This window comes from Eulemur rufifrons, chromosome 17, assembly GCF_041146395.1.
Source record: "Eulemur rufifrons isolate Redbay chromosome 17, OSU_ERuf_1, whole genome shotgun sequence".
Classification (NCBI taxonomy): domain Eukaryota; kingdom Metazoa; phylum Chordata; class Mammalia; order Primates; family Lemuridae; genus Eulemur; species Eulemur rufifrons.
The window spans coordinates 20973931-20997261 of NC_090999.1; the positions used below are offsets into that span (position 1 = coordinate 20973931).

A 23331-nucleotide genomic window follows, 5' to 3' on the forward strand; every position below is an offset into this window, starting at 1 on the left:
TGACAACAGAATCAAGTGCAGAACCAAAGAATATGCTGGTTTTAGGGATGTTTAGGCAGGTTAAATTCCATCATAGGAAAAACAAAAATACTTATTAGTGAGTCAGTTACATGTAGCTGAAATGTTTCTCTACTGAGTTCACCCAAGGAAAATATATTGCCATTGGGTTCAAATATGAACTGTATACTGTTTCTGTTCATTAATGCCTTCCATTCTCTACAATACAAATTTGAGTCATCAATCCAGAAAGTTTGTATACATCAGGAGTCTATCTGTATGGCTGCTGGAATATCTCTTTTGTACAAGCACGTATACATGTGCTACAAATAGGCAGGTGCATTCAAAGGATAGATTTATCTTCAAGCAAAGTGAAGAGACTGACTTTAACACTATTAAGTTCCTCCCCTCAACACCCACAAGTGCAAAACACACACACACACACACACACACACACACACACAGAGCACCACAACAGACAACAGGAACGAAACCCAAATGATCGAAAACAATTTATGGTTGGTGTTCCATTTAGTCTCAAGGAAATATGCTCTATAGAAATTTCTCAATTAGGAATATCTCAGTGCCAGATGCCTTTTAAAGGAAGAGATGTATGGGCATAGTTGTGTTCTCAGAAGCATCATCACCTGACAGACATCAGAACGGATGCCAGTTTTCCAGAATCCTTGGCTACTTAGCTCCACTGTTACTTCTCGCCTCATTGTATTCTTCTGTCGTATTTTTTGGAGTGCTTCCTAGAAGAGAATTCACTATGATGAGTAACCCAACGTTTTTAAAGCAATATTAAGCCAAACATCAAGCATTAGAAAATAAGCTAGATTCATTCATTTAGTATTACCCTTACACTCAGGTATTCAATCTCTTCACACAAAATTATAATATTTTATTGAAATGGAGGCCAGGATGCTCATAGCCTTGGTTATAAGGCAGCCTTTCCCAGTAACTAGATTAGATAAACTCTAAACCAAATCTACCATTTCTCACATATTTGAACAAAATATGCCGTTGCATGTGCCTTTTCTTCATGATGAAAAAAAAAAAAAAAAACGATGCTTGGGATTTGAAATTGGCAGGTAAAAATTATGTTTATATCAAGCCTATGTTAAGCATTTACATCTAAGACAATCAGTAGATTAACCAGCAATCCACATAATTCTAAAAGTTGCCTTCTAATTTGCTAAACTCTCACAAAAACTCTCACTACAAGGGAATATCTTATTTTTAAAAAGACAATGATCCAAAACTTCACCTATAAGATGTAATCAGGAATTAATCCTTCCCTTTCACTGCTCTTCAAATAATTAATTATAAAAAACAATTTTATACTTATATGCAATTCAGTAAAAACCTCATAGGAATTCATAATAACAACAGGAACCATCAACACATCCACCATCACCTCCACCATTGATTAAGCTCCTACTACAAGTCAAATATCATGGGAGGAACATTATACGTAATATTTCAGAAGTCCACACAAGCACCTTTTTCCTTGTGTGCACCAACAGATGGACATTTCAGTCAGCCTCTCAGCCTCAGTTCCCTCCTTTCTAAAGAGGCTGACTGGCTCAAGTCACAGTAAGTGACAATGCTGGAATTTAAATACTCTTCCCAGCCTCTTAGCGCTCTTACACTACAGCAGAATAAAATCTCACTGAGAAAAAAATCTATATATATAGTGAACCCACTTATCCTTAAAATTAAAACTAAAACACAGGCCAGGCACAGTGGCTCACACCTGTAATTCTAACATTTTGGGAGGCCAAGGCAGCAGGATTGCTTGAAGCCAAGAGTTTGAGATCAGCATGAGCAACATGGCAAGATTCCTGTCTCTACAAAAAATACAAAAATTAGCCATATGTGGTGGTGTGCACTTGTAGTCCCAGCTACTCAGAAGGCAGAGGCAGGAGGATCACTTGAGCCCAAGTGTTTGAGGTTGCAGTGAGCTATGATGACACCACTGCACTCCACCCCAGGCAACAGAGTGAGACTCTGTCTCAAAAAACAAAAAATTGAAACTAAAATATATGTGATCCCGGAATCCAGGGATATTTCTACCCATAAGTAAAGAAATATGGAATTTGGGATATAGAACCTTACAATATAAGTTCACCCTACTAAACTGGCAGACTTTTTACAACCTTGAGACTAAGAAATCTGAGTAAGATCCATTGTTGTATAATGTGCAATCTAAGACAAAAGGCTGATTTAGCAAATTTTAACCCTTCTTTAATTTCTATAAAAGGTATATCTGATTCCCAGTAGTAGTAACCCATTAAGAAACTGGTCTTTTTAGGAATAAAAATACTCCTTTATATACTAAAAAATATAAAGAAAATCAAATCAGTGTAATACTGTGAAGAAGGGATTAAAGTATGATTTTTAAAAGATTCTTCTATCTTATTCTAGAAGTATAGTATAATTCAACAATCTTGACATAAACCTGAAATGTATCACCATTAATCACAAAGGAACGGGGTTCAATACAGACCTCCCTCTGTGCCAGCTTCTGTTTGTCAGTTTGTTTGACTTTGGGACTATTTGCTAGGAGGTGGCGAAGTTTCACATAACTCTTCCACAGTTTCTGATATCTAAGGAAAAGGACAGACAAATATCTTAGACAAAGAGATGGTGAATCTAAAGTGCAACAAAACCAGTTATTTTAATAGGTCTGCTCAATCATACATTACATTCTTTTGAATATCCTTAATGGCAGCAAACCATCATTCTAAGGAAGAATACGATTTTTGGGTTGAGGGGCAGGATGGCCAAGAATCAACTGGAACCTGGTGATTAAGTTGATTGTTGCTTATTTGGATTGAAAATCGGGTGTGACTATGAATGAACCTCTGGAAAGAATTCCAAAGAAGACACACAAAAACACTTTAACCAATGGAAACATGTCCTGTTTCTCATTGTTACCTCTTTGAAAATGACAAATTTTATTTAAATATGTACTTTCTGATGTTTGTTGAAAGAAAGATCCCTTCCTTAATAGGGAGATTGTCGGTCTCTGAACTGCCTATACCAAAAGTAAAAGTTGAAGAGTATTAGAATAGAGAACCCCATTTGTGCCAATACCCAAGCTACAAAGTTGCATTCATTTTTCCACTGGAGAGGGGAAAAGACAAACGGCATATACCAATTTGTTTATACCATGACAAAAACAAGCATATTTTTGGTAGTCAAATCTGTTACAACCTCAACCAGTCTAAAGGATACTGTTACAGTGTCCTGGAAATGAAGAGAATATGCAGCTCTTTATCAATTCGCAGTCCTGTCATCTGAGAGTCCACGAGAGCCTAATCACATTCTACTAACATTTTTCTGACAAAAAGGGATTTTCAAAAGATTTTCTGTCATATTAAAACTGTTCCTTTCTTGGGCTTAACTTGGCCTTAACTTGGCCTCGGCTTTTTTGATAACATTTTTTTAGAGAATGGAGGAAAGAAAGAAGTACTTACACAGTGCCTGGTTCACTGCTTCATACTTTTATCCAAAGGGGGAAAAAAAAGAACAAAACCCTTTAGCCTCTTCTAATATATGTCAGCCAGAACTGTATTTACGAATTGAAAATCTCCCATTCCCTTTTCTCCCATTATGAATCTTTGTTTAAAAAAATTAAGTGAGGAAACTGTTTGTTTACCAAGGTAGGAAATCCAAACAGTCCTAAAGAATATAATGGTACTATCTCCATTCCCACACATCCTCATCTTCTCCCAGAAAAACACTAACATGCCAGTTGGAAAAACCCAAATGTGGAAAGTACATCAATCCTAAGAGTCAGCAGTCATGGCTCCTACTTCGAACACAACCCTTGACTTTGCATGGGATCTTGAGCTCTTATTAAGATGACCCCAAAAATAGAATTCTGCATAAATTCGGCAGTGCTAGGAACCAATATGGTGCTACTTTCCTCTAGAGGGCACTGAAAAAATAAAAAATAATAATAATTATTATAATGACCAATAAATGAAAAGTTCCTTAAAGTTTAAAAACATACAGGACTCATGTTGACCAATATTTCCAAGGATATTCTGTTGTATAATAATTTCTTTCAGTTAAATAGGTAGAGAAAATAATTCTTCAAAAGCTACCAAAATTGTTTTATTTGGTAACCTAAATTTGGAAGCATGGCTCATTTCAGTTCTTAATTTTTAAAAAGGAAAATATTCACTAAAGGGTAATCCTCTGCTAATTCAGCTGTTAGTAGAAGGTGAAATTGGCTAAGACAAACACTGAGAAATATCTTACTGTGGGTCTCCTGCATAACTCAACTGTGCAGGGCGTATCCCAAAGTGGACGATAATCGGAAAAGTAATCACATCGGGGTTGAACTGTTCACGATCCAGTTGATCGATACGGACAGAACTTGGTTTCTAGAGAAAAAAATCAAAGCCATTTATTCCCATAAGAAGTCTTTAAGTATTGACTTTAACCTAAGTAGGGAAAAATTAATCGGACTTTTTTCTAGGAAAGCCTTGTCCCCGAAGGGAAAAGGTCATTTAAAACTCTTTAATCATAGCAGCTATACTATCTAAAAACTATAATGTCATCCCTGTAAATGAGTCTAACCCATTTGGCATAATGAACAATGATTTTGTCCTTTTTTGCAGTCCACATAGAAACCTTTAAAAATTAAACTTTTAAAAGGACACCCAGTCAGATATAACTTTTCCTTAACCTCTCCAAAGGCACAGAAAAAGGAGTCCACATCACAGGAAAAAGATGTGCTGGCTTGTTCTGCTTTAATTCCACATTACAAATGAATAGCTTACTTCTATTCAGGATACACAGACAGATGCCTCTATTTAAGTTTTTTTTTTCCCTATTAGTTCTCAGCATACCTTGTGTATTCCTTTAATTCTACACCTTTAAATTAGAAGGTATGGCGGTACAAAGGCCAAATAGTTAATAAGCTTCTCTTACTACATCCATTTAGGACATTTTTGTATTTTAACAGAGAGCCTCGTATGGTTTTTTTCTTCATGTCTAACAAAGAAAGAAGTGAATGGCTCATTCCTTCTGGACCATTTGTGAAATGCATTTCATCCTGAAAGCTTAAGTTTGTAAAAAAAAGTAAAATCGTGGAGAATATGTTTTAGCAACCTCCTTGCTTATCATCAACTCTCGGGGCAGTCCCTAGTTAGAGTCAATTCTTACTAGCAGATTGGGCGGGGGGTCTTTGGCTCAGTTGCAAAGGTCAATAAGCTTCATTCTGTCCCACAACAATGGCCAACAACTACAGTCCGGCTAGAGGCCTGGTTTGTCCAGGGCAGAGCAGTTTCAACACTAAAACCAGGAAAGTCCCCAGCTACTGGGACAAGCTTGTCACCCTACCTACATCTGTAGCCCTGGTCAGCCATCTGGCAAATCCAGCTAGGTGACAAAGAAGATAGAGTTGTGTGAATTGATCCACATTAGTTAGAAAACAACTCAAACTTACAGTTTTCAAAGAATATTTAAATGTCATTTAATAATCAAAATTTCATTAGTATCCTGAAAAGTTGGCCTTTGCTCTCAAAATTAAAAAATGCAAAATATTTTGTTCACATGCAACCTAATAAAAAATTATTTAAGTGCCCATCAACAGTAGCAACATGTTATTTAGGTCTAAGAATTGCTTTCATTATTTTGTGCATCAAAACAGTAGGCTACATTTTTAAAGGAGGAATTGTGCAATAGAAAAATGCTATTGAATTATTCATGTTTCTGTGATTTTAAACACCATGCTATGGTATCAACAGAGGAAATAGTGATTTAAAATATCCACAGTATCTTTAAATTTATGAGGGTGTTGGGGAATGAAATAAGTTCTAGACTTTGGCCACACCCTATAACATTTATCATACCATCTTTGTGTAAGAATAAAAAACATTCTCACTAATGACCAAAGTATTCCCTGGCAGAGGCAAAGAGCTTAGGGAGAAAGATTAATTCCTCTAAGTTCTGCAGCAATAAAGTATTTAATATGACCATAATGGCTTGAAAAATTTAATAAATTTCCCAATATTCTTGCCATTGGGCAATCTTTCAAAGCAAGTACTGCAAAAGATGAAACATAGTGTCATGCCTACTTTGTCCTCGAGTAACTTGCACACTTTCCAAAAGAATGTAATAAAAGGCTGTTTGCATAATACTGAGTTTTCAGGATTTTTTCCTTCTTTAAACATATCTAAAAAAGAATTAACTTCAACATTTTCCTAAGCCTGACACCCAAACTTACCTTTCCTAATTTATTTCTGATTATTTTCCAATATAACCTTGCATCCTGACTAGTCTGGTTTCCTAACTATCTTCAAAACTGGCCTTATACCATCTCAAGTATGGACATTTAATCATGCCAATAATTTATACAATTTCTCAATTCCTCAGAGACCTTACTGCAGGGTCTATGAAGCATCCCTGGCAAGCCTAGCCCAGTGATCTCTCCTAAAACTACCGGCTTCACTGACTGGCCCCTTCGCTCAACAATTCGTCAAAGACTCTTCTCATATGTATACAACTTGGGTTCGCACCTGGGTAACCATCATATTTAATAAATAAACTTCACTAGCACCTGGCTCACATAGTAGTCCCTCAACAAATTAGCTGAATGGTGATCATGGTGACAGTAAATGTTATCTATGCCACCAGTTCTAAAACAAGCAATGGGTGAATTAGAAGCACCTGGGGATTTTTTTTTTTAACTACACATTCCTGGGCCCCACTGCCTAGAGCATACGGGCTAGGGTCAGTCAGGGCATCCTACAGTATTTTTAAATTTTTAATTTTTTAAAAAGCTCTCCAAATGATTCTCAGATTTCAGGAAATCTTAACTACGCCATGGAAGGAAACCTGGGGTGAACATGCTCCCAAAATGTCTACTGTAGAACACAGAACTCTTCAAGTGGAACAACCAAGATGAAAATGTACATCTCACACCATCACCCCATCCTCTGACCCAGCTTTAAACCTGATAGGAGGAATATAAATATATGCAACTGCTTAAAGAAGAAAATTAAAATTCACAATCTTACTCTTATAGTGCTACTACTTAAATATTTCTTTTAAAGTTACTTTAATAATTGTTTATGTGGCTTAACAGTAAAACTGTAAAAATTGTATGATTTTCTGGTTTTAAACAAGTTTAATGTTTAAACATATTTTTATTAAACAATTTCTCTTTCTGGATTTGTTTAAAATAATCCATACTAGCTGGAATGTTTCATTTGCAAATAGCAACATTTTGTTTGTGCAGATGTTCGTGTCATAATGGATCCAGAGTTTTTATTTTATGAAGCAAGGCTATTAAACAATTGGCAGCTCTTTAAAAAACAATAGCTTTGTTTAAATAGATTATTCTGTTTCTTTACATGGAAATACTTTAATTCTCCATTTCTGAACATTTTTATCCTGATAAGATGCCAATATATAACTATTTTATGAAACAAAGTATTATAGAGAAATAAATTATCTGATATAAAGAAAATGCTATGTTTTATATAAGAGAACTGGTTATCTTTTAATTCTGTTTTTAATTTTTATATTTTTGCTTCAAAAATTAACATTAAAAGTTTAATTTTTAAGACAAAATATTTAAGAAGCAAATAAATGAGAAATATATGTAATAATCATAGTACAGGATCAATAAAAAAGGACAAATCAGCTAGTAGGCAATTATCAAAAGAAAACATGAATGGCCAATAAACATTTCAAATATCAATTTTCATTAGAAACCAAAATAAATACAAACTAAACAAAACAATGTATTTTTGCCTCTATCAAATAGGCAAAGTTTTTTCCTTTAAACTAACATAAGCAGGGAAGTCGGTACTCCCCTATGCTCCTCGTCAGAGTATAAATTTTATAGCCTTTCTGGAAGGCAACTTGCAATATGCATTAAAATGCGCAAATAATTGAGACAGAATAAATTTACTAATCAGGTGAATTTACTACTAAATATGCTTAAATTATAATATTTTTCTTATTTCCTAAATATTTAAAGGAAAAATTACTCACAAGGACAAGAAGCAATGAGTACCTAAAGCTTTTAAAATGTGCTATTATCGTTTTTGTGAAACAGTCAAACTAGCAAGAGAAGGTGATTCAGCCACTGAATGTACAGACACCAGAACGTACCGTCCCAGGGTTGGTGACAATCATGCCCTTGCATTCTTCTGCGTATTTCTGCCACTCAAGCTCCTCCCACTGAAGCATGTTGGCAATCTCCTCCTCGGGCACCAGGGCCTTGCTGCACCGTAGCAGGTAGAGGAGGATCTGGTGCATGGACAGCACTTCCTTCCCTCCATCTTAGGTGGCAGTGGAGAGAGGGGGGAAAATAAGGCAAGTTACTCAATTAACAGCAAATCATCAGCTGAATAAGGAAAAATAACACATTGGAGGAAAAAGAGCATGTATAAAAGGGTAATTTAAAATTTACAGTTTAACTAGGTGCCAAATAATATGAAAGCCATCCATTCCATTGATGAACAGTGCTAATAAACTATCTCATTTACTAAACTGGCAACAACAACATTATAAATGATAAAAAGGCTCCATTTGTGAGGTATGAATATAAAAAAGGTGCTTACCTAAATAAATTTAAAGCCACCTAGCATAAAGAACCACAGTTTATTATATACAGAACCATGTTATGTCTTAAATATTTTGTCATTCTTTCTAGGGTAACAGATGAAAGCTCTTTAGAAGTAATGTTACTGTCTTAAGGAAATTCTAAGCTTTTATGAGATATTTATGGATGTTTTCAATAAGCTATTGTTGCATTATGGTCTAATTTTTTGGTGCTAATGTGCTGCACCTGCCATGATGAATAGAGCTAAAGAGTCTGTACTAATATCATAGAAGACCATTATGGCATTAATACACGGAAAAAATACCAAGTGTTTTGAGGCTTACAGAAGCATATATCATGAAGTATAGGGGATAAAAAGTACAATACAGGTATCATTAAAGTACCTTGGAAAAAGCCAACTAATCTGGTATTTAATGCACCAAAGACATCCATTTAATATGGGAATCATTGTGGGGTCCACAATGGCCTTCTGCCTTCTCTTTGGGCTTAGGTTCCTGACCAACATGATGTTCATGATCAACATAATCTTCCAAGAAGCCTGAGGTGAGCAGGTGGACAAGAAAAATTCTAAAGCCAGGATATGTTGCCTGTACATTACATGTGCATACATACAGAACATCAGGAATAAAGGAAGCCTAGAGAGCCTTAAAAAGAACTGCCACACTACCTAGACTCACTGGGAACTAAGGAAAGTGTAAAATGGTATTTGGCTTATAACGTCTGTATTTGGTGACACTGCTTGAGAGCACTGGGGCCTATAGAGACTCTAAAATACCATAAGAAGGAGCAGTGTGTTGTTTTATTCTAGGGTAAGAAAAAAGATTCATATTTTTATGGGGGGCAGGGGAATGGTGGAAGGAGCCAGATCCACGTATACAAAACAGCACCAGAATCCCCCAACAAGCAGTTATGGCTGGCCAACTCCATGGTACTTCAGATAAAAGTGAAATGGACTAGGGGCATTGAATTTAACATGAAAAGACTAAAAGAGCTACTAGGAGAGAGGAATACTTAACCCTACAAACCAGGGATCTCTTAAAGGCTCAAACTCTGTGGTAAATGAATGGTATAGGTATCACCCAATTTAGGAGAAGAATATCTGCAAGAAAAAGAAACGAGGCCACCATATTTTGATAAGAATGCCAACTACCTACTTTCTGGTTTGGGTGCAAAGCTACTGATGAGGGAAGAGTGAGTTTTATAACAACACAGAAACTAGACATAATAAAAAAAATACACATCAGGTGCAAAGTTGGTAATGCTGAAAGGAGAAACTACAAGTCCATGTTGAAATCTGCTAAATATTTTAAATGGCAACTAAACCTTTAAAAGACTGTTATTCACCACTGTAGAAAAGTATAAGCCCAGGACAGATAACCTGAGGTGAAAGGTTTATCAAGGAAGGGTGCTTGAGACGCTGCTCCCTGTTTGGTATGGGGGTTTATTTCTTTATGGAAATGTAAGGGAAGATACACAAATTAGCGTCCTGCCAGAGCCTGTGGGGTGAGGGCTGTAGCCCCCACTCCTAGCCTGGCAAAAAAAAGACACTCCATAAACATCTGTGGAATGACTTTCAGAAGCAGACAAATAACTTGGCCACTTGCTCTCAGACTACCATGAATTTACTAATGTTAATGAATTGGCTCTTTCGGTTTGTCTGCTTTGCCACATGTTTATGTGGGGATTTATGGAACTATGTCACTGAGGGCTAGGAAGTAATTTTTATCTTCTTGGCTGGAATAAATAGGACATGATATAAATGAGAAATGAGAGCGGGTAAGCTAAGGTTAGCAGGAATTCTGCCAACTCTGCGACTGGAACCGTGACAACGGCTCATTATTCGGGAAGAACTGGAGTTTGTGTTTCAGGGAATGAATCTGGACAGTCATTAATGAACTGACAGACTTTATAAACTGTTTCTTAGAGACCCAATTCCCCCTCAGTTTATATTGCTTGATTATTTATATGGTTATTTGGGAGAAGGGAGCAATTTGTTAGGGAATTTGTGTTAAGTATACGGTTGCTTAGACGAGTATTTCTGAACTGTGTAACATTCAATTTTAACAAACATATATAAAAATACCTTCTTTCTCTACACTGAGAATAACTATATGACTGCATTAGTATGTCTTCTGTATATTTCTACTAAGACACCTTTATATAATCTTATTTTCTAAAATTTGTTTTAACAGGCATTTTCTAAATTTTCTAAATATAAAGTTATATTAAGATGCTATATCAATTGATGTTTTTTCAAACCACACTTTGCCCCCTAGAAATTCTGAGACACTTTCCCCCTTGGGTCCCTGCCAGCCATACCTGAGAACTACTCCAGATGGGGCAATTTCCAAAAATCAATTTTCTAGATAGTCAATTTGCGAAACTGATTCAAGATTTTCAATGCTTTAGTATAGTGGTGATAAAATGAATAGGCTTTCCCCTAAGGGCAATCTTGCTATCTTGTATTATCACTTACCCCAGCCACAGTTACAGTCAGAATAAAACCTTAACAGGCATGACGCAGTGGCTCATGCCTATAATCCTAGCACTTTGGGAGGCCCAGGCAGGAGGACTGCTTGAGGCCAGAAGTTCAAGACCAGCCTGAGCAAGAGTGAGACCCTGTCTCTACAAAAAACAGAAAAACTAGCTGGGCGTGGCGGTGTGCACCTACAGTCCCAGCTACTTGGGATGCTGGGGAAGGAGGATCTCTTGAGCCCAAGAGTTTCAGGTTGCAGTGAGCTATGATGACACCACTGCACTCTAGCCCCAGCAACAGAGCGAGATCATGTCTCAAAAAAAATAAATAAATAAAACCTTAACAAACTGGGTGGAGTTCATATTAGCTATTTTGCAACCAAAGGTAAAGAGTAGGATAAGAAAAAAACAATAATGTGAGAAAATTCTTAAAATCTCAATAAATTGGTCACTCTGTGATTTGGCATGTGGCAAACTGGCCTGTGTAAATAATCCTTGGTTTAAACTATCAAGCTTGATTTTGGGTCAATTTGTATAAAACAACTGAGACAGCTTCTTTAAAATGGGTAAACTAAAGAACTGGAGAAAGATTATGATGACTGATAAAACTCGAACTTTCAATTAGATATTGTAATAAACTGATATAAATAAAAAGCAAATAAGAATGAGAAGACCATGAAATACCTGAAATGTATGAAAAGTTGCTCATTCTCACAGAATTTCAAGAAACATGCAAATAATAACAATGAGATAACTTTTTATCCTTTCTAGAGAGAACTTGGTCAACATCTTTCCAAATTTAAAATGTGCATACTATCTTAAATAGTTTCACTTCTAGAACTTTACCTCATGTGAACACATAAACACAAAAGGATAGATGCACAAGACTATTCCTGAAGTATTTATATGGAATGGGAAAATGAGATCTCCAAAATATTCATCACTAGAGGAATTGTAAAAAAATTTAATGTCCATCTATACTATAGAACACAATGTATGTAATGAGGCAAAGTATTTACACAGAGAATATCTCAAGTATTTGAGTAAAGGCAAGTTGTATAACATGTTTACTGTCATACCACTTAAAGAAAAAAAGCACAATTCTTCGGTTCTTCTTATGCAGGTTAAAACAAATACAGGCCAGGTGCGGTGGCTCATGCCTGTAATCCTAGCACTCTGGGAGGCCAAGGCAAGAGGAGTCCTTGAGGCCAGGAGTTTGAGACCAGCCTGAACAACACAGCAAGACCCCATGTCTACAAAAAATAAAAACTTAGTCAGGTGTGGTAGCACACACCTGTAATCCCAGCTACTTGGGAGGCTGAGGCAGGAGGATTGCTCGAGCCTAGGAGTTTGAGGTTGCAGTGAGCTACAATGATGCCACTGCACTTTAGCCTGGGCAACAGAGCAAGACCCTGTGTCCAAAAAAAAAAAAAGTTTATTTTAAAAAAATGAGAGACAATTTTAAAGAATGTTTGAAAAGCACATTCATTAGTAACCAAATCACATGAATATTTAAATAAGGCACTTTTATGACCAATTAATTAAAATCAGTAAACAAGTCAGGTCTGTTTGATTAATGAGAAAAAAATCAGTAAACAAGTATTTACTGAGTCCCTGCTATATGCCATGAAGTATGTTAGCACTGGTGATCCAAGAAGACAGACAATGTTTACTCTTTAGCCTCATAGAGTTCACCGTTGAAAATTTTAGAAAGAAAGAAGAAAAGGAGAGAAGAAAGGGGGAGCAGGCCGAAAATGCTAAAAATGAGTAATAATGTATTTTTCATGGCAGTATAAGCTGGCGTTATTCTTTTGACAAGAAATTTGGCATTATATATCATGATCTTTAAAAATATCCACCTGCTCAATGAATTATTAAAAAACAGGACACAAAGTATATACTAATAGATGACAACTATGTAATAAAACCCTTATGCACAGAAAAAAATGGAAATACATATCAAAGTGACCTTTTTTAAACTTACCATTTTCTAAAAGCTTTTTAATGAAATCATATTATGAAAAACAAATCCACCATAATTTGCTACCCAATACCAAAATGCATTTTATACATTATGTATTTTTCTATACCCTTCACGGTTTTCTTCATATGTACATTTTCAAAGGGAAGTCTAATGAAAAAGTAAAACCTATTTAAAAATAAATCAATCGGCCTTTTTCTTTATGACAGCCTAAATGTTATCGCTACACAGTTGTAAGAAACATTTTGTGAGAGCTGAAATCCCACAAAGTAAATAGCCCACATAAGATTTTTCTTTAAGGTGATTTTAAAACTGCCCACTTGCTCTTAGAGATTTGTTTGGTCCATAAAATGCCAAGAGGCAGATAGATATGGAAAGGAAAGGCTTTTCAACAAACTTACTCTAACACCAGTTTCTAATAAGTTTACTGCTTAAGCTCCATTATAAAATCAAAGATGTATTCACTTGAAAAGAAAAAAGGGCATCTCAATAAAATAAAACCGGCCATGAAAAGGAGAAAAGCTTTTGAATGCATTTCTAAACAAAATAAACACTAACAATACTAAAAATATAAGTAGTGCTAATCTAAAATAAAAATAAGCCATTGTGATTATCTAGATTGAGGAAAGAACAAAAGGAAAAAATCTTGAGGAAAATTTAAGCCAGACTGAGTAGACAAGAAAGAAAAGCCACAAAGGAAGAATCGCAGAGGTAGAAAGTTAGGAGGGCCCAAGCATCACATTAGGGAAGAGACTAACACTGACGTGTGTCCTCTGGATTTGGTCCTTGGTCCTTAGGAGGCTGCCTTCACAATCAGCAGTGGCTGTGGGCTGCGGACAGGGCCAGAGGGGTCTGCCACTGAAGCAAAGCTTGGCTGTGAATAGACCAAGAGCACTTGAGGAAGCCTGAGCCTGACAGGCTCAAAGAAGGGTTCTCAGGCAGCAGGGAGGCAAGGTCTCCTGCCCCCAGGAGAACAGGAAGTCCAAGGAGAAGAGCATGAACCTAAGTCTAAATTTCTGAAACTGCCGATATACAGAATTGGGTAGAGAGGTTACATGAAGAGAAACTCCCCAGCCGAGACTGTAGGCCACAGATACACAGCAGCAACTATGTTTTCTTCTCCAGTAATGCCAAGTGGCCTACATACAAGAAAAGAAAAGGCAAGTGGTTGGATTGATGACATTTACAAGAAAGGTGGTGGTCACACTAGAGGCTGAGGCAGCTAGAGCTGATAGATAAGTCAGAGCACAGGACTTAGTGGAGAATGAATGCAAAGCGAAGTGGCTGCACACAAGTGGAAGAGGGAAGATTCAAGTAGGAACAAAGGCAATAAGGGCATGAGAGGCTGAAAGGCTGAAAGGATGGCAACAGGAAGTGAGACACTGGAGTTAGAGTCTAGGGATAAATTCATTTAGGGTGATTGCACGGTCCAAGGTTTTATCTTGAGATTAGGTGGCTAAGTTGTGACAATCACTACAGTAGAAAAAGTTAAGAAATCGTACAGCTCAGGAAAGAATGGCGAGTGAAGCTGACTACCCTGGTAACAGAACTTTGCTGAGGAAGGAAACCGGAAGCCAGGTTTCCCCGGGGCTTGATAAAGCACATCATTGACTAAGAAATCCTAAAGAAGAAAAGGAATGGGACTAGGGCTGCAGAAGCCTCAAAAGAAAAGATTTTGCCAACAAAAACGTATCCAAAAGATTTCATTTAAAATCCAACCATTTTTAAAAACGCTAAATATGATGCCATATCTTACAGCTGGATTCTTGAAAAAAATTAGAAAACAGTTAAGATATTGCTTTAAAAAAATTAAGTCATATAGTTACTTATATATTTTAATGTAGTGGGAGAATAAACTATTATATTTTTTTCACTGTAAAATGAATTAAAGTAAAATTGAAAAAAAAAAATCACAATAATCCTACCACCTTAACACAACTATTATTACAGTAATCTTTTAGCATAGTTGTAATCATACTGTATATAAAATTTTATACTGTTTTCCAATTAGCCACATGCATTTTTTAGGCCACATGCATTTTTCCATGTTAATTTTAACACTTGCATGGTATTTTATCAGTTAGATTTTCAAAACTTATATCAATTCTTCCATTGCTCATCCTATTTGGAGCTACCATGAATTATGCAGGGACATAAATCAGCATGTATAAGTTTACATTTCCATGCCCAACCTGAGAAGTAGAGGATCAACAGTGACTGAGGTGGGAAAGTTGTCCCTAAAGATTGAAAGGAGAATGGCAGGCTTACTTTCAGACACACTATCCCACCAGGTCACTGACAAGCCAAAAAATTTACCTGGAAGAAATCTTACAAAACGTGGCATGAAATGAAATCTTGGGCAGCAGGGAGGACTGTCTTCAAACAAAGGACCTAAAGCAAACAAGTGAAAAGGAAAGAAAAAAGAAATCAAACAGCTTTAAAAAGCAAACATTGCCATTTAATTTCTAAGATTTATGATAACCACAAAAACTACCAGCAGAAGTACAGACATAAAAAATACCACCATCTCCCCCCACTCTTCTTCTCCTCAGTGGCTAAATCAATCATTGGCAACTACTACAAGCACCCAATTAAGACTGCAATGAGGAGACTACAGGAAGTCAAGAGGAGAATGAAAGCTCCAAGGAGCAAATACATATGGTAAAATTATTTTTTAAAAATATCAATATTTTTATTATAATTGAACTATTAAAATGACATAATGTGTCTGTGTGTAAATTCCATCCCATTTTAATCAATACACTAAAAAAAATTTGAGAAATACTATTGGTTTGAAAAGCCATTCATTAACACACTGCTTTAAAAATAAATGTTTGCTGAAATACAGACACTTCCAAAAGAATAAACTATTATCTGAGTACCAGGCATCAAGTCTTTGAATCTATCTAGCTCACTCTGCACGTGTGCACATGCATGAGTGTGTGTGTTTTAATGACTAACTGAAGTTTTTTGTTATAAAAAACTGTCATTTTAGAAAATGTCTTATGGTAAAGTTCACTAGATTTAAAATATCAACTAATGGTATTTTCCCTAATACACATAAAGCAAGGTAGTCACTCATAATAATTGGTATCATCTTAATGGGTATTGTAAAATTGTATAAAGTAAAATCTATAAGAACTTATTCAAGTCAAATGATAGCAAGCATTCCTATGAATAACATTTTTCCCTGGATATTCAAAAAACAAGAGGAATTTCAACTACGTTCCCACCACTTTTCACGTATACTATAAAGTCCCTCTACAAGCACTACTCTTTTCTTTAAAACCTATTATTTACCTTTCAGATTCCAGTCATATAATTCCAAAATATCTCTGAATAGGAACAGTGAAAAGAGTTCAAGCCCTTTCACACAAAAATTCTGAAAAATAAACCAAAATCAAATTACTATAGCTCTGTAAATAGATATGAACTGAATGTTCAACTTTTTCCAGTCCAAGTACCTTAAAAAGTGTCTGCTGAAACTGTACTAAAACTATATAATTTCCTTAAAAGTTTGGCAACTGTCCTACAACAGAGCTCACTGTTGTAGGACAAAATTTCAGACAAAAATGCCATAAGGATTCCTGAGAAGTTAGCCCTTCTCAGTGTACAAATAAAATCATGTGAAATTTAAAAAGGTCTCATTTATGTCATATTTTTCTAACCCAATTATAAAATGTATCAGAATCTCCTGGGGACTTTTTGTTAATTCAAGTTACATATACACACCTCTAGGCTTTGATAAGCTTTCCCCCACCCCCATCCCACACATCCAGAATCACTATTACAGAGTTACCCCAAAACAGAGGTCTTTTGTACCCTAAAAGTTCAAATTCGTGATGAAGGCAAAAAAAGGGCTAAGAAGAACTATAAAACTTTATACCAAAATTTCTCCTATAAACAAGCTAAACAGATGATATATCTGCAAGTGAAATCTGTCTCATAATTCTTCCTCCTACTTGTTCTGCTAGGGTTCATATATCACCCTGCATGATATCACGCCAGTAGTCATAAACTTTTACAATAGCAAATGAAGGCTTATGACCTTAAAATTCAAAAGGAAGCAAAAAAGCCCTTCTAAGTGGGAGAAAAAAGGGGCAGTTCTTATTCTTTAGTTCTTTTTGAAAGGCAGGTAAAATGAACAAGACTTGCTCAGAATGAAGTAGGTACCAACTAAGCATGCATGTCATGCCCATCAATTCCTCTCCCCGCTCCCTGCCCATGACAGAGCTGTCCCATGAAACAAGGTTTGCAAGAAGTGCCAAAAGCTCCAGAAATCGACCCTGACTCCAACACAATGTTAAGTGCACAAGCTTGTTTGCTGTCTAGTTGTTATTTCTTCCTGTGATTTGTTGACATCACTAAATTCAAGACCAAGCTATGAATCATTCTGCGATTCGCATTAATCTTCCTTTGGAATTTTAAATCTCTTGCATATATTTAGATAAATCTGCTGCTGAGCATTCACGATGAAAAATAATTAGGAAAAATATGTAAATATATGGGAAGAAAAATGAAGCAAGCATTGATCTTGTCATTGGAGATAAATACGATTATTCCAACAGCTATCAGATTCAGTTTCACTATTCCAATTTCCTCTCTGATAATGGCCAGTAACCAAAATCTGTCCCCAGAGTAAAACAAACTAGAAGCAGATGTAAAGTTACTATCAGCAGATATAACACAAGGAGAAAAGGGTTCAAAAATAGGTCAATGAGTTGAAAAATGATGCAAATTTTAACTTTGACACTAGAACTACATTTCACTGACCCTTTCAAAAGTGAACATGATACTTAGGGGTATTCCTATGGCAAAAGCCAAGTTCACTGCTTTAAAATGTAAGTGTGGAATAAACAAATGAGCAAACCACAACAAGCTGTTAAATAAACAATCTTCTCCCTTACCTCAGGCATCATCTCTTCAATGAAATGAATCGTGTAGTCTATGTTGAATCTAATTACTTTACACAGTGGAATCTGCAATGAGAAGAAGCGAGGTTCAGTTTCCCAATACCTCCCTGCAGGCTCCATATTGCACGTTTGCTACCTCATCCAGGAGGCCACAGACCAAATGAAAAGGTTTCACCTTATTTAAGCTATTAACAACACTGTACATGACACTTGACCACAACTGCTGGATTTTAATGACAAAAACCCAGCTGGCCCAGCCTCTCCAAGAAACCTGGATAATGTCGGTTTTTAATTAACGGTGTTAGCAGCAACAACACAAATGTGACAAGAACTCCTTAAAATGAAACATATCACCTCTAAAGAGTTAATAAAACCATAATCATAAACTTTTCTCTCGGGTTTTTAAAATCTTTGGTTTTTCTTGCAGATCAGGGATGGTAGGCTGATAAGTATGGATTCACAGGTCATTGAAGAGCACAATTCTTGCTGTCTATCTGGCTCTTGAGCAAAAGCATTTGTGGTAATCAATAATAAATTATAATAAAAATAATAATAATGAACATTTATTGAGCCAGGCACTGTTCTAAATGCTTCCCAATATTCACTCATATAACCATCACAACATCCCTGTGAGATAGGTCTCACTACTGTGCCCACTGTACAGTGGAGGAGACTCAGGCCCTTGCCTAAGGTAAGAGGTAGCTGGTGAATTACAAAGTCTTCCTCTAGAGCCCAGCTCTTAGCCCCGAGAGGATATACTTCTCATTATCTGTTCTAATACTCAGGGTATGTGTGAAAATGAAGGAAGGCTCAGCTTGAAATAAATCCACATCTGTCTTATTTTACCAGTCTCTCATCAGACACTAGCCTACTGCCGACACATAATAGATTTTCTGTAAATATATTTTCAAATGAATGGAAGAATGAGAAAGGGAGGGAGGGAGGGACGGAGGTTACTGAAGGGGCTTGGCTGGCTATGTGGGGAAATAATAGGCTCAAAAGCACTAGAGATGTGTCAAGTGAGCTTTTCTGGCTGCTCAGTCTGTCTATAGGACAATTTTATATATATGTGTAACCGTTTTTACAAACCATAGCAACCAAAAAGAAACTTTAATTCCATCAGCAAAAGGGATGGTAAGAAAAATAGTCTTATAATGCCATCTACTGGAAATCTTTTTCTCAGAAATTAAGTTTAGTTTAAGTTTAGTTTAAGTGCTTCTTCTTTTTAAAGGAGAGGGTGGTTAATTTCAGTGAAATTCATAATTAACTTTAATAAGGATCCATTTTCAACCTTCTTATGATAATGAGTTCTAAACATTCAAAGCAACATGCTAAGGCTACTACCATTTTTAAGTTCTGCTTTATTCCTATAATCGCTTAAAAATATTCAAGAGTTACAAATTTTTGCATGATTCAATATATTTTTAAAATACCTATTCTTTGCTAACAACTGTTAGGTTCATAGTTACTCTAAAATAAGCCACAGGCCCTACCTTAAAATGTAAAGATCTAAAAGAAAGGCATGTAAACAACTACAAACAAAATATAACACAATGTAATTTCTAACTGCAATTAAATAACAAACAAGTAGCCAAAAAAAGTATAAAATGCAAAAGAACCAAAGAAGATGTAACATTTGAGTTGTCTTCAAAGACAGGAAGGATTTTCCAGAAAAATAAAATTGAAGCAGAACAGGTGTTTAGCTTCCAACAGGACAGAGAATAGGGGGAGCTGGGAGAAGAAGAAGTCATTTAGTTGTTCAGAGGGGGAAGTACATGGACAGAGAAATGCCAGGTGATTCTAGAAAATATAAACTCTATTACATAGCCCTTATAAACCATGTTAATGTCAGAGCTTATGGCTATATGGCAATGAGAAGTCATTCAAGTACTTTAAGTAAGAGACTATCATTGTTTATATTTTAGATGAGTCACTATGGGAACAGTGTGGGAATGGCTTGTAGGGGAGCAAGAAGACTGAAGGACCAGACTGGAATCCAAAGCAATAGTCCAGGTGCCAAATGAAGGACAGACTGGAAAGGACGGGACAATTTTTAAATGTGGTTAGATGTTACTGAAATACGCTGTGACCGTTCTGATGTGGGAGTGAGAGAGAAGAAAGAATCGAGGATGATTTCTGGGTTTCTGGTTTAAGTAACCAGGTTGGCAACAATAGCATTAATACAAAAGCAGAAATTCATGACAATGTTCCCTGAGTACCTCAAATTCAATATATGGGGAAGATGAGTTTAGTTTCACACAGGTTGAGGGTAAGGTACCTGAGGGAACATCAAAGAGGGTACTGTGAAAGGTAATACATCAGAGCTATACATCACAGCTATAGATATCAAGCTGTAAGGATCAGAATACACATGGGAAGAAAACCATGGGAGGAAATGAATTTCTCAGGGAGAGAGTACATAGGAGAGAAAAGGACCAGAGCTCTTAGGAATATTCAAGAGGCAGGCAGAAAGAAAAAGCAAAAGTGCAAACTTACTCCTTCCTATCATGTGCAAAAGCATTCTGCTAAATGATTTATCCAAGTACAGCCCATTCCTCATCTCATTTTAACTAAAGTCACTTATTGGAATTCCTTCTTTGACCTCATCTCTTTATATACACTTTATTTTCTTTTTGGGCTTCCATCCATACCACCAAAGCCCTTCTCAGACATGTAAATTTGGAAAGGTGGGATCTCCTTAGTAAATTTAAACTGATCTCCAAGACTCAAAGACAACTTGTCATTTTACTACACACTGGTCAACTGAGAAACTGTGTTACTGCAAAGATCACCAAAACAGCTCCCAATGAATGCCATCAAAAACTATAAACACCTACTATTATTTCTTAAAATATGTTTGAACACTTAAAAGTAAAGAGTATCACATGCTGACTGACACACTCCTATCTCATCCTAGCAAAAAACAAAACAAAACCCTCCCTAAACCTCTACATTCTAACTCTACTACTTCCAGGCACTGGACCAAATCCAGATGTCAACAAGGCAACTAGAAATGCAAAACCAACTAAGTTGGGAGAGAAATGGTCAAGGGTTTTTCTTGTGCTTTTGACAATGGGATATGATATTGTGCAACTAATATTTACATCATTATAACTTCAGTTGAGTTGTCAAACCATTAGTAACATCAGGTATTATAAGTAGTAACACATATACTATGTAAATGGTAAAATGTTCTCGGAATGCTCTATACTTAGCCAGCAAAACTTTCAATCCACTTCAATTCAAGACCTTAAGAGAACTCATCAGAACTAGATTTAGTGGAGATTTTATCATTATCATCATTTGCATGCCCTTCTTGCTGATGTTCTCTCACTAGCAAGAATATGAATCAGATCAGTAAAGCGATTTAAAAATTCTTTTTCTGGGGAAGCTATTTCAAATTCAAGAGGCCTTTGATGGAGCTAATTCCTATGAACTGTAAAACGCTCAGCTTAAAACTCGATTTATTTTATCAACATGTCTAATGTAAGTGATGGGGCTCTGCATTACAGAGTAAATTTCTCAAGTTTTCAAACTTTGAGTATTTACATAAAATAAATGCTGAAGCCAGGAATTTTTCTGTCCTATCTTTTATTTTATAATACTAACAACTTTGATTAATTTAGCATTAGTGGCTCTCAGGGCCAAATCTTGTGCTGGGAGACTTTAAAAAAAAAGATGTCTTCTACTCCCATTTGTGTGAACCTAAAACTGCTCTAAAAGACAAAGTCTATTTTTAAAAAATTATGCCTGATTCTCACTCAGACAGCAAGCATTGCCATCATTAATGAAGCTCAAAAAAATCACTTTTCCCTAGGTCAAAAAAGAAAAATTAGAAGATTCAAACCCAGCTCTACTAATATCTTTTTCAAAACAAGAGGTACTTGTATTTCTTATGTGCCAAACACCATGATAAACACTCTTCATGTGTCACCTCATTTATTTTTCACAAAAGCCAATGAGATTGCTATAACTAATCCCCCTATCTTACAGATAAGAAAAGCAAGGCTTATAAAGATTGAGATGTCAAGTCACACAGCTAGCAAGTGGTGTTCACTAATATTTAAATCCTGGTCTTTCTGAAGCCATGGTGCTTTCCTTCTTTGATTAAGGTGATCTTAAAAGTCAAAATGAGATCTACGGAATTAAGAAATAAGATAATAAATAATTTTACGTATTTTCATGCTAACTTAACTATGTGTATTTTCGAGCCCTTGCGGGGGAAAAAGAGAAAGGCATTGGGTGGGGTGGGGAGCAGTCAACTATAAGATGATGAGAGTTGGTGTAACAAAGGGTTTAAGTGTCTAAGATACTTACAAAAAAAAAAATAAAGCAAAGAAACCATCGAAATTCAAAAACCTCCTATTGCCTTCTCACAAAGATTATTTAAGAGTGGTCCAGTATTACTGCCTTTTCTGTATTAGTGAACAGAAGGTCCACCCTGGAGGTAGATATAATATGTAACATCAAATGGTTTTATTTTTACATTTACAACATAATCATCTTCTCAAAGCAAATTCTCTATGATAAAATATACTGTGGAATAAAGAAAATCTCATTAGGAAAACAATTTGTTTTAAATTAGCATCACTACTATGGAATCACATCTACTTATAAAGACAAAAAGAATGACAGACTGGGCCAAGGTAAGGCAAAGATTTGAGTTACTCTCCAATGAAACAGTTTCAAGTGTTAAGCAAACAGTACTAAAATAACTTTTCAAATTGCAAATGTAATTTCATGTAACCAAACCAGAAAAGATCAAAGAACATTCTATTTTGATGTGGATATAACATAGCTATAATTCATTAAGTCCTATAACAGCATCTGGGTCAAGCACAGTCGAGCTGAAGGTGCAGTGAATTGTCCAGCAACACTGCAGGAAAGGACGCGTAGCAGCACACTTGACCCAGTTCAGACGCTGGTGTTGGACTTCCTGCCAGGACTGCTAGCATGGAGATGGAAAAAGTCTGACTCACAGATACAGAACTTTCATTTGAATCGATTAGCAACAAAATAGCCCTAATACCTGTGTAAAAATATTGTGAATCCATATGTCAAAGTCTCTTAAAGAAGACATATGCCTGAAATTCAAAAGCAGAAAACTATGTGTAAATACTTCAGGTTCCAAATGTCCTGAACAAGCTCTATTTCTCTTTCTATTGCTCAGAGACTAAATAATAGCTTCTCCTTAAAACTTTCCAACTTTCTTTTGAAGGACACTCAACCCAAAATAGCTTTAACACGTTACTCCACAGTTTATCCTCCTTTTTCAGTCTTTCACACTCTCAGAATGTTATTCTGACACGTTTACTTATACCATTTAATGTTGACCAAACCTGTGACTCATTAGCACAGATGTCACGTTG

At 36.0% G+C, this 23331-nt stretch overlaps 1 protein-coding gene across 1 annotated transcript in view; it reads right to left on the reverse strand.

Moving 5' to 3' along the window:
* Positions 1-23331, reverse strand: part of DROSHA (drosha ribonuclease III) — a 114684-nt gene that overhangs the window by 54492 nt on the left and 36861 nt on the right. Inside the window, exons 13-19 of the mRNA XM_069492777.1 lie at positions 17957-18028; positions 16350-16431; positions 15366-15440; positions 8140-8309; positions 4273-4397; positions 2510-2609; positions 645-752 (exon numbers count right to left, since the gene is read on the reverse strand). Coding sequence (XP_069348878.1) covers positions 645-752; positions 2510-2609; positions 4273-4397; positions 8140-8309; positions 15366-15440; positions 16350-16431; positions 17957-18028 — 732 coding nt within the window. The remainder of the gene's footprint in view (positions 1-644; positions 753-2509; positions 2610-4272; positions 4398-8139; positions 8310-15365; positions 15441-16349; positions 16432-17956; positions 18029-23331) is intronic.